The sequence below is a fragment of the Oryctolagus cuniculus genome, chromosome 18 (genome assembly GCF_051225735.1).
Source record: "Oryctolagus cuniculus isolate XC-2025 breed Fujian yellow rabbit chromosome 18, ASM5122573v1, whole genome shotgun sequence".
In the NCBI taxonomy this organism is placed as follows: domain Eukaryota; kingdom Metazoa; phylum Chordata; class Mammalia; order Lagomorpha; family Leporidae; genus Oryctolagus; species Oryctolagus cuniculus.
The window spans coordinates 8,801,549-8,812,112 of record NC_142884.1 but is presented as its reverse complement, the minus strand read 5'-3'; the positions used below and the strand labels follow the sequence as shown (position 1 = coordinate 8,812,112).

The 10,564-nt window shown below is 68.1% G+C and overlaps 1 protein-coding gene across 4 annotated transcripts in view; it reads right to left on the bottom strand.

Moving 5' to 3' along the window:
- Window positions 1–84: 84 nt before the first annotated feature.
- Window positions 85–10,564, bottom strand: part of IL4I1 (interleukin 4 induced 1) — a 29,792-nt gene continuing 19,312 nt past the window's right edge. Inside the window, exons 2-9 of one of the 4 annotated variants that reach the window (XM_051841660.3) lie at window positions 10,037–10,152; window positions 7,497–7,642; window positions 4,503–4,741; window positions 4,042–4,154; window positions 3,442–3,643; window positions 1,938–2,006; window positions 1,643–1,779; window positions 85–1,357 (exon numbers count right to left, since the gene is read on the bottom strand). In XM_051841660.3, coding sequence (XP_051697620.3) covers window positions 121–1,357; window positions 1,643–1,779; window positions 1,938–2,006; window positions 3,442–3,643; window positions 4,042–4,154; window positions 4,503–4,741; window positions 7,497–7,533 — 2,034 coding nt within the window. In that variant the 5' untranslated portion in view covers window positions 7,534–7,642; window positions 10,037–10,152 and the 3' untranslated portion in view covers window positions 85–120. Of the gene's footprint in view, window positions 1,358–1,642; window positions 1,780–1,937; window positions 2,007–3,441; window positions 3,687–4,041; window positions 4,155–4,502; window positions 4,742–4,833; window positions 5,138–7,496; window positions 7,643–10,036; window positions 10,153–10,564 lie in introns of those variants that run through there. The other 3 variants (XM_070063031.2, XM_089318895.1, XM_089318896.1) reach the window with 3 other exon arrangements.

Below are 10,564 nucleotides of genomic sequence, written 5' to 3'. Positions count from 1 at the left end.
CGGCCTCGTGACAGCCGGGGGCGGTCACCGCGATGGCCCCTTAGGCCGCGGGTCCTGCCCCGCCCCGCGCGCGTGCCGGCCCACGCAGAAGCCCGACGACAGGCTTTCTCCAAAAATACTTTAATGTGAGGTCCTCTTGCGGGTGGTGTGTGGGGGAGATAACAGGGGCTGGCCTGACGCCGCGGTGGCCCCTCCCTTGGACCCTTTGCACGGGGGGCTGCTGGCCGGGAACACTTGCATGGGCACCTCCGAGCTCGCCTCCGCGCCGGCCTCCCCGCCGGCCTCCGGGAGCTCATTCCCGGCCTGGCCTTCCGAGCCGGCCTCCAGGAGCGTGTGGCCCTGTGCCTCGGGGCCGGCATCCGGGAGCGGTCGGCCCTGCGCTTCCGGGCTGGACTCGGGAGGGGGATGCCCCTGCCCCTCGGGGCCGGCCTCGGTGTGCCCCTGCTCCTGCTCCTCCGGGCTGGCCTCGGCGGCCGGCGCATGGCCCTGCTCCTCCGGGCTGGCCTCGGCCGCCGCGAGCCCCTGCTCCACGGGCCCAGCCGCCGCGTGCGCGCGCTTCTCCTCCGGGTTGGCCACGGCGTGCGCGTGGTGCTCGCGGTTGTTGATCCTCATGGCGGCCCGCAGCGCGGACTTGACCGCCGTCTCCACCCAGCCGTGCGGCAGGGCCGTATGCTCGCCCGCGAAGTAGATGCGGCCATAGGGGATGGCCCAGTCGTACTCGGGCCCGCTGTCCGGGTCGGCCTGCCAGAGCTGCGGCGGCTGCACCACGAAGCCGCCCTGGCTGTGCGGGTCCTCCGCCCAGCGCTTGACCACGCCGCTGCCGTCCCACAGGCGGTACACGAGCGGCCCGTGCAGCGCCGCCACGTCGTCCAGCGCCACGCGCAGCGACTGCTGCAGGCTCAGGCCGGCGAACGGCGCCGTCGCGTCCGACCACGTGTAGGAGGCCAGCAGCAGCGCGCCCTCGCCGGGCGGCGGGTAGTAGATGACGCGCGAGGGCCGGTCGGTGCTCGAGTGGCCGCCCTCGATGTGCTCGTCGTGCCAGAAGGGCCGGCGGAAGCTCAGGAACACTTTGGTGGCCGGCACGTAGTGCAGCCCGCGCAGCGCCTCCTGCCGCTTGCGCGACAGCGGCGGCGAGAAGGTCATGCGTTGCAGCGCCGGGCCGCTGGCCGTCACCAGCACCACGTCGGCCGTCAGCGCCTTGAGGTTGTGCACCCGGCGCGAGGCGGCCATGTGCACCCGCACGTCGTGCGGGCCCTGCGTCATGCCCACGACCGGCGCGTTCAGCAGCACGGGGCCCGACAGCGAGCTGAGCAGCGCGCGCGGCAGCAGGTCCCAGCCGCCCACGATGCGGCTGTACCTGCGGGCGGGCGGAAGGGCGGGCGGGCCGGGGTCAGCGCTGCCCAGAGGCCGTGCGGCCCCAGGACCACCCCCCCCCCCCCCACACACACACACCGCCTCCCCCGCGGCCGCGGCCCCGCGCCCGCTCGGGGGCTGCCAGGACCCCACTCCGCACACACACACCCCGCCTCCCCCGCGTGCTCCCGCCCGCCCGCCGTGCTCCGTGCCCGCTCGGGGGCTGCCAGGACCCCACACACACGCACACACCCCGCCTCCCCCGCGGCCGCGGCCCCGCCGTGCTCACCGGAGCCGGTCGCTGAGGCAGCTGTGGGCCCGCAAGGCCTCGGCGAAGCTCAGGTAGAAGAAGCCGTCCTTGGACAGCACGTCGCCCAGCAGCCGCACGGCCGGCTGGCTCAGGTTGCCCTCCCCGAGGAGGTATTCCTGCGGGGCGGCCGGGGGCGCGTCAGCGCCCTTCTAGGGGCAGGGGAGAGACCCAGGACCCAGAGGAGGGCGGTGCCGGGGCCCGGGGCTGGGTCCTTCCCGGGTGGGCGCCCTCCGCCCGCGTTCCTCCAGCGAGCCGCGGGGCTCGCCCCACTCACCAGCAGCGTGTGCCTCTCAAACTTCTTCATGGCCTTCTTGCAGCCCATGTCTTTGAGATCCTTCACGGCCTGGCAAGGAGTAAGCGGGCGTGCTGAGCGCGGGGCACTCTGGGGGCGCCCATCCCGGCTCGCCCTGCACCTCTGGCACCACTGTGAGCGCCCTGAGGGCGGGGACCAGAAGCTGGCCCCGTGCAGAGCTTCCCCACCCCCACCCCCGCATCCCTGCATGGCTCCCCAGCCCCTGGCACCACGGGGTTCCAGGAAGCCCGTGGGTCACCTCCCCTGACAGCAGCTGGGTCGGGTGCACAGGCGCCGCCCCCCCACTCCATCTGTGCCTGGCACACGGTGCACCCACGCACACATTCTGCTGAAGTCACACCCCCACTTCCGGGAACCTTGCCCCACCGCACCCCAGCCCTCCTGTCTCCGCCAGCGCCCCTGGGGGCTGCGCGGGGTGTGCAGTTCAGCACCCACGCCCCCTGCGCTTGCTCCACACTTCCCCAGAAATGGCCTGGACTCGGCCCCGCCCCCGGCCAGGAGAGGAGGTGGCCATGGAAGGGGCTCTCAGAGCTGGGTGTGGCCAGCTCCCACCGTGCGGAGGGGCACGGAGCAGTCCTGGAGGCGTGCGCAGGAAGGGGTAGGGTGCTGGGAGCCACTGGGCCCCCCACGAGGACTTGGAGAGAAAAAAAATGAGGCGGAGGCAGGGGAGCCACGAGACCTTCAGGGCTGGAGCCTGAGCCTGCGCCTTCGTCCTGGAGGCCCTGGGGAGCCGAGGAGGAGGCTGGGCCAGGCCGGGGCTGGGGCCGGACAGAGAGGGAAACGGGCAGCAGGAGGGAGCGAGCAGGGCGCCCGGCGGCCTCCCTGGGACCAGGGGCTTGGTGCAGCCATTGTAGGTGGGGACCCCGGTGCCAAGGGGAGAGGCCGGGGGCAGCCAGAGGGAGAGGCCAAGGGGGGGGGGGCCAGGGCTGCTGAGGGGGGAGGGGGCCGGGGCTGCCGGGGGAGAGGGGGCCAGGGCTGCTGAGGGGAGAGAGGGCCAGGGCTGCTGAGGGGAGAGGGGGCCAGGGCTGCTGAGGGGAGAGGGGGCCAGGGCTGCTGGGGGGAGAGGCCGAGGGGAGAGTGGGCTGGGGGCTGCCAAGGGAAGAGGGGGCCAGGGCTGCTGAGGGGAGAGGGGGCTGGGGCTGCCGGGGGGGGGCTGCCGAGGGGAGAGGGGGCCGGGGCTGCCAGGGGGAGAGGCCGAGGGGAGAGGGGGCCAGGGCTGCCGGGGGGGGGGGCTGCCGAGGGGAGAGGGGGCCGGGGCTGCCGGGGGGGGGCTGCCGAGGGGAGAGGGGGCCGGGGCTGCCGGGGGGGGCTGCCGAGGGGAGAGGGGGCCGGGGCTGCCGGGGGGGGCTGCCGAGGGGAGAGAGGGCTGCCGGGGGAGAGGCCGAGGGGAGAGGGGGCTGGGGGGGCTGCTGAGGGGAGAGGGGGCCGGGGCTCCGGGGCTCCGGGCGGGGCGGGCGGCGCCCACCTTGTTGAGGGCCATCTGGTAGATCTCCTCCGGCGCGTGGCCGCGCTCCCGGGGGCGCAGGCTGTAGCCCAGCTTCTCGGGCATCTTCTCCACCACGTAGTTGCGCAGCCTCACCTCGCTCACCTCCGTCCAGGTGTTCTCGTCGTACTGGGTGAACTTGGTCAGGTTGAGCCCCAGGCTCCTACAGAGCTCGTGCAGGATCCTGCGGGCGGCACGGAGAGGCCGGGGGAGGGGCGGCCTGAGGCCTGAGGGACGGCGGGCAGACCCAGCAGCCCACGTGGGGACGGGGCTCAGCCTGGGGAGTGGCCTTCACTCTTCACCGGGGATGCCGCCGACGCCTGGATTCCCTCTGGGAATGGGGGCAGAGTTCCGGCTGGGTGGGCCGGGGCGAGCAGGGGTCTGGCCCGAGTCCACAGGAGGCTCTAGGGGTGTTGATGTCAGGGCGGCCGTGAGGCTGGGATCAGGTGAGGACGGGGCCAGAGGTTGGATCTGGAACCAACTTGCATGGTGGCTGGGGGTGTCGGGGCGGGGGCGGTGCTGGAGCTGGGGTTGGGGCGGAGTCTGGGCAGAGGGGGGCTGGGGGGCCAGGCCAGGCCTCACCTGTGAGAGCTGGGCATGCGCATGGCTCCCAGCTCCCCGATCCAGCCCGTCTTCCGGTCCCGGAAGGTGAAGATGCGGCCCCCGATCCTGTTATCTGCCTCCAGGATGGTGACCTGAGCGGGTGGGCGGGCGGCCGGCCGGGCCTTCAGCGGCTCCCACAGACGGCCACACGCCTCCCCCACGCCCATAGCAGCACAGGGCTGGAGTCCCAGGAAGCGGGGTGAGGGGAGGAGTCCCCAGCCAGCCGGCTCTGGGAAGGGGTGGGGACGCTTCCCGCGCAGAGAAGCCCGGGGCGGCCGGTTCTCGTTCCTGGAGCTCCGTGTCCACCTGCTCCCCAGCCGACATCCAGGGTGACTCAGAGCGGGGCTTCCCTCGGGGGCTGGAGAGTCAGGGGCTTTCGGGGGTGGTTCCCTCCCTCCACCCCCCACCCAGCCCAGGCAAGGGGTCGGCCGCGTCCTCACCTTGTGTCCCGCATCGCTGAGCACCTTGGCGGCCACCAGGCCGGCCACGCCCGCGCCGACCACAATCACCTTTTGGGGCTTCAGCGTCCGGTTGAGGCCCAGGGTCACCACTCTGAGCAGCTGCTCATAGTCGGGGTCGTGCATGCACTTGGCGAAGGGGTCTGGGTTGGGGGCGGCCTTCCAGTCCAAGGAGGCCGCCAGGCTGAGGAGGGTGGGGAAGAGGACGAGGAGGCGCAGGGCTGCGGAACAGGAGGCGGGGGTCAGCGGGCGCGGACGGGCGCACGGCCTCACCTGGCCCGGGCCCCCCACCCCCGCCACCCCGCTAACTTACCCAGTGGGGCCATGGTTGGCGGGTAAGGGATGCGTCTGGGTGCCGCTGGGACCGGGGGCCTCCGTGCCTCCGTGGGCTGCCCCGTGACCCCTGCCGCCCGACCTGCGTCTGCCCAGCCCTCAGACGGGGAGCGCCTGGGTCCCACTGCCCCCGCGCCTGCCCCGGCCTGGCCCCTGCCGCCGGCCATCCCTCTGTGCCTCTGCGCCGTGCTCTGCACACACCCGCCGGCCGCTCTTCTGCGCAGTCTGCCCCGGGCCCCTCTGCGCCCCTTAAACGTGCGGGGAGCCCCGCCCTCCCTCTGGGAAGCGGGCTGTGGGGAAATGAAACTCTGCCTTCTTGGAGTTGAAGGTCAGGGGCTCAGGGGGCGGCGGTGGGGGGGGCACTCTGTTTTCTTCCTCTTGCCCCAAATAGTTTCGGGGGCAGTCGGGAGGGTGGAAATAAACGCTCAGGTGACCATGCCGAGGGCGGGGGCTGCCCGTCTCTGGCCTTGAAGCGCAGTCCCTGGGTCACATGGACTTCCTCCTGTGTCAGCACTGCCACACACTGCAGGCCCCTGGCTGCTCCAATCCCTTTCTACATCTCACCGAGCCTCAGTCTCCCCCTCTGAGAAATGGGCGCAGCAGTGGGGCCACAGTGCCTAGGCTTGCGTGCTGAGCCCAGCACGTGCCGGCCAGGGCCTCAGGGCCATGCCTTGCCCTGCGTGGGGCTGTCAGAGGAGGCCGTGATGGCAGGGTAGGATTGTGTGATACAGGTGAGGTCCCGCCCACAGCCCGGGGTCTGCACCCAAACCTGCTCCCGGGGAAATGCTGGGGGGCTGGGGGCGGCCCTGGCAGGAGGGTGTGCCAGGGCATGCGCCGGCCTCTCCCTCCCGATGTGCCCGGGGCGCGCGCCGGCCTCTCCCTCCGCCCTGGCCTTGGGAACCACTGAGGTGGCCCTCGGCTCAGGGACTGGCCCAAGGGAGTCTCCGCCACCCCACCCCGCCCCAGGGTGCTTGTCCCTGAGGGGCAGGTGGCAGTGAGAACCTGATGGCCTGGCTCCAAGGAGTCCACAGGCCACAGGGTCTCCCGGGCCCTCAGCGCGCAGGGCGGAGGAGCAGGAGCGAGTATGTCCCTGGGCTGGGGGGCAGGTGGATTTTCTATGGGAACAGGGGGAGGGGGCACCACCAATGACCTGGGTGGGAAACTCCAGCAGTCAAAGTGGGATGTGGTTTGGGGGGCGGGGTCTGAGCGGGAGAACGTGTGAGGCAGGCCAGGAGCCAGTGGCCGGGAAGGACAAAGTCGGAGCTGGACACAGCGGCAGAGGCTCAGGACGGCCCAGGGCCCGGGACCCTCGCGGGGCCCAGCTGGGGCAGATGAAGGAACCGAGGCGGGGAGGACAGGATGCGTCCTGGGCCGCAGCACCAGGGGGTCCTCCCCAGCTCCCCGTTCCCTCTGCTCCCAGGTTCCCGGGGGCTGCTGGGCCCGAGGTGGCCCCCGTGTCTCTCCCACAGCTCGCCGAGCCCATGCCAGCTTCACCCCGCAGCCATGGGTGACCCCGTGAGGGGCAGTGTGGCCTGAGGGGCGGGCTCTCACAGGGCAGAGTCCAATCAGGGCCCTCCTGTGGATAGACTGACAGCAGATCCCTTGTCCATCTCCCTCCCTTCACTGCAGTAACCACCGCACAGGGCCCAGAGACGTCTCCGGTGCTCAGAGGCCGGCCTGTGCAGCCAGCCCAGCTTCTGCTGGTGCCCGGAACCACTGTCACCACAGCTCGGGCTTGGGGATTCGGGGTGGGGCCGGGTGACACTGGGTGCACTCCAGGGAGCACCCGCTGTGCCAGGACAGAGCGGGTCAGACACCTGGAAGGCAGAACCGGAGAGTCCTAGGGGCCAGGAGATTCTGGGTTTCGGGGGACTGCCTTTCTCCTCTGGGGCTTTTTGTAGGCAGTATGTTCTGCTCCTGCAGCCCAGGGAGATTCCCACTGCTCTTAGTGTGAAGCAAGGCGCCCCACAGCCCGGGCGGCAGGGGCGAGGTGGAGCCCTGCTGGCAGACCAGCGGCGGGACCTGGCCGATTGTTCCTGATAACCCCGAGACTCGTGTCTAGAACGGGGCAGGGGCGGGCGGCGTGCAGACCAGGGCGGATGGTTGAGGAGAAAGCGGGTAGGACCGGGGTCGGGGCCCACGCGTGGTGTGCACAGGGGACAGGGTGAGAGGCAGGAGCAGAGGTGACACGAGTGACCCCAAGTGTGTCTGCTTCAGTTGCCTTTGGGGTATTCTGGTTCTTCGTAGTTTCTAGAAGGTCAATCCCTCCAGGTAGAAATGGCCGACACTGGGCAACAATCCTGCCCAGTGACCCAATGGCCGCGTTCCCAGCAGCCAGAGGCCTGTCCCGGCCCGACTGCGAGCCCCTGGGCCCACCAGAGGCCACACGGTCACGCTGGGGTCGGGCTGCTCCTTCCACAGAGGCGTTCTTCTGAGTGTCCAGAGACCCTGGGCGGTCAGTAGTAAGACTAGAGCCTCAGACGGGGACAGCGGCTGCCCAGGAACCCCGGGCAGAGGGGAGGACAGCTGTAAGAGGCCCCTCGATCCTCGGTCGGGACCCAGGACCAGCGCCCCTCCCCACAGAGCCCCCTGCCCTTCCTCCCATTTCCACAACAGGCCCGGGCCCCGGGCGGGGGCACTCACTGCATAGCTGCCTCTGGGGGGCTCTCTCAGCACCCATGGCCTTTCTGGTTAGCCTGGGACAGAAGTCATCCTGAGGTCTATGCAGAAGCGGGGTGAAAGGTGGTGGCTGTGTCCTGCTGCCCTTGTTAGGCCCGAGATGCCAGGTCCTGGGGTGGGGCAGAGAGGTTAGGAGGCTGGGGGGTTAGGCCCGCCTCTTCCCAAAGTGCTCTATCACCGGCAAAAACGGAGGCGTGGTGGCTGCACCCTCACTGCCGGCAGCACGCACTCCCAGGACGGGGTCACTTTAAAGCCAAGCCCAGACACTCAGCGCTGGGACGTGGCTGTCAGATCAGACGCGGGTGGGCGAATCGGCTGGGGGGAACACGGGGCTCTTCAGGCTGCTGGGCCCGCCCCTGCCCTCCGTGCAGCCACACACACGATGTGCACTGCGGGGCGGCTGGGTCCCAGCGGAAGCTAATTCACACAGCCAGGGAGCTGGCGCGGGGGCACGGCAGGTTAAGCCTCTGCCTGCATCACCGGCATCCCGTAAGAGCGCCGGTTGGCGTCCCGGTTGCTCCACTTCCGACCCAGCTCCCTGCTAATAGGGCTGGGAAAACAGCGGAAGGCGATTCAAGTGCATGGGCCCCAGCCACCCACCTGGGAGACCCGGCAGACGCAAGCTCTCTCTCTCTGCCGTTCAAGTAGACATACGGAAACGGGGCTGGAGATGGCAAAAACGACTCTCACCTACTCCACGAGGCAAGGCCTTGCTTTAAAAAACCAACCATAGCGCCACCATCACATTTGACAATGGCAGCGATTCCCTACGAGAAGTCAGCGTTCACACTTCCTGGTTGTCTTAGGGTTTTCACAGCTGGTTTGTGAGGATGGATTCACTGGCACTCAGTGACTGAGCGCCTGTCGCTGTCGCTCGTGGGTCTGCGACCTTGGAGGGGGGCGTGGCTAAGGTGACCTCGGGCTCCTGCCATGGGAAATCGTGGTGCTCCTGGCCACAGCTGGGTGCTGCATCGAGGCGGCCAGTGGCCAGTGTGTGGTGCCGGAGGACAGGCTCGGGGGACGGCCGGGGACCCAGAGGCAGGCCTGGCTCCCGCAGGGGGTGGTCGCCTCCCTGGAGGGCTGCTGTTCTGCTACAGGCAGACTGTGGAAGCACCGACATTTTGGGGGCCCCCTTAAAACCGGGGAGCAGCGGGGTGCCGGAGCGCGGCTCACACCGACCCACAGGAGCTGACTTCAACCTTCGGCTTCTTAGGTTTCGCTTGTTAAGTCATTCATCATTTTACAGAAATCACACTTCATCAAAAAAGCCAAATACCAAAACCTCAGGGCTGCTCGCTTCCCAGGGACCCGACCGGACTTCACACTGTTGCGCAAGCTCTTCAGATGGACGTGTCACTGTCTGTGCATGCACATCTCCGTCTGACTCTGGTCAGTGCCTTCCCACTGGTGGCTCTTGGCACCGGGGACACTGGCCCCTGCTGGGCACCCGTGGGACCTGCACCAGCTTGCCCATCTCGGCTGCCCGTTGCTAGGCAGGCCCAGACCCCTGGGGATGGGCGCGCACCTGCGATGCCAGCGTCCCAGTGCCGGCAGCTCCCTGCTACTGCACCTGGGTGGCAGCAGATGCTAAGCCAAGTACTTGGGCCCCTGCCACCCACTCTGGAGACCAAATGAAGCTCCTGGCTCTGGCCTGGCCCAGGACAGCCACTGTGGCCATTTGGGGAGTGAACCAGCACCTGGAAGATCCTTGTCTAACTCCACCTTTCCAATGGGGCCCGCATCCCATATGGGCACTGGTTCATGTCCCGGCTGCTCCACTTCTGATCCAGCTCTGCCACAGCCTGGGAAAGCAGTGGAAGAGGAGCCGGGTGTTTGGGCCCCTGCACCCATGTGGGAGACCCACAAGAAACTCCTGGCTCCTGCCTGGCCCAGCCCCGGCCATGAAGGCCATTTGAGGGGTAAGCTACAAATGAAAGATCTCTGGCTCGCTCTCTCCCTCTGTAACTGCCTTTCAAATAATCTTAAAAAAAAAAAAAAAAAAAAAAAAAGACCTGTCACTTTTTCTATGTATGTAAAGGGGCTGGCGCTGTGGCGAGTGAGTTACAGCCCCAGCCTGCAGTGCCAGCATCCCATATGGGCACCAGTTCGAGTTCCGGCTGCTCCACTTCCGATCCAGCTCTCTGCTATGGCCTGGGAAAGCAGTAGAAGATGGGCCAAGTCCTTGGGCCCCTGCACCCACATAGGAGACCCGGATGAAGCTCCTGGCTCCTGCTCGGCCCAGCCCGTCATTTTGACCATTTGGGGAGTGAACCAGGAAGGAAGATGTCTCTGTCTGTACCTCTCTCTGTAACTCTTTCAAATAAATAAAACAAATCTTAAAAAAATAAGTAAAAACCCTGACCCTTGTGGTGCCAAGCAGTGCCCGAGGGGGCAGGGGACTCTGGACTCGGGCTTCTTTGGGATTTGAAGAAAGCCACAACCATAACCCAACTCCTGCCCTAAACAGGACGAGGCAGGGCACCGAGAGCGGACCGAGGAGTCACCTTTCCAAGCCTGGTTCCCACTCAGTCACACTGGCTGTCTTCCCGCTAACAGACTGAACAGGAACTCAGGCAGAGGCCAGCTGGCGGGACTGGCAGGGAGCGCAGCTGTGTTCTTCCTGGAAAGGGAAATCGTGATTACAAGGAAGCCGTGGTCTGCAGGCCACTTGGCCGCGCCCCGCCCCGCCCCCAGGCAGTGGCCACCTGCCCTGGCTCCAGGCAACACAGGACCCCTCCCCACAGCCGTCCTCCCAACCTTCTTCCAAGTGGGACACCCAAGATCTCCAGGGTATGGGAAGAAAACGTCAGAACTTCAGGTTTTTATTTTTAAAATACAGGAGGGGCCGGCGCCGTGGTGCAGTGGGCTAATCCTCCGCCTGCGGCGCCGGCACCCCACATGGGTGCCACTTCTAGTCCCAGTTGCTCCACTTCTGATCCAGCTCTCTGCTGTGGCCTGGGAGAGCAGGCCTTGGGCCCTGCACCTGTGTAGGAGACCGGCAGAGAGCACCTGGCTCCTGGCTTTGGATCGGC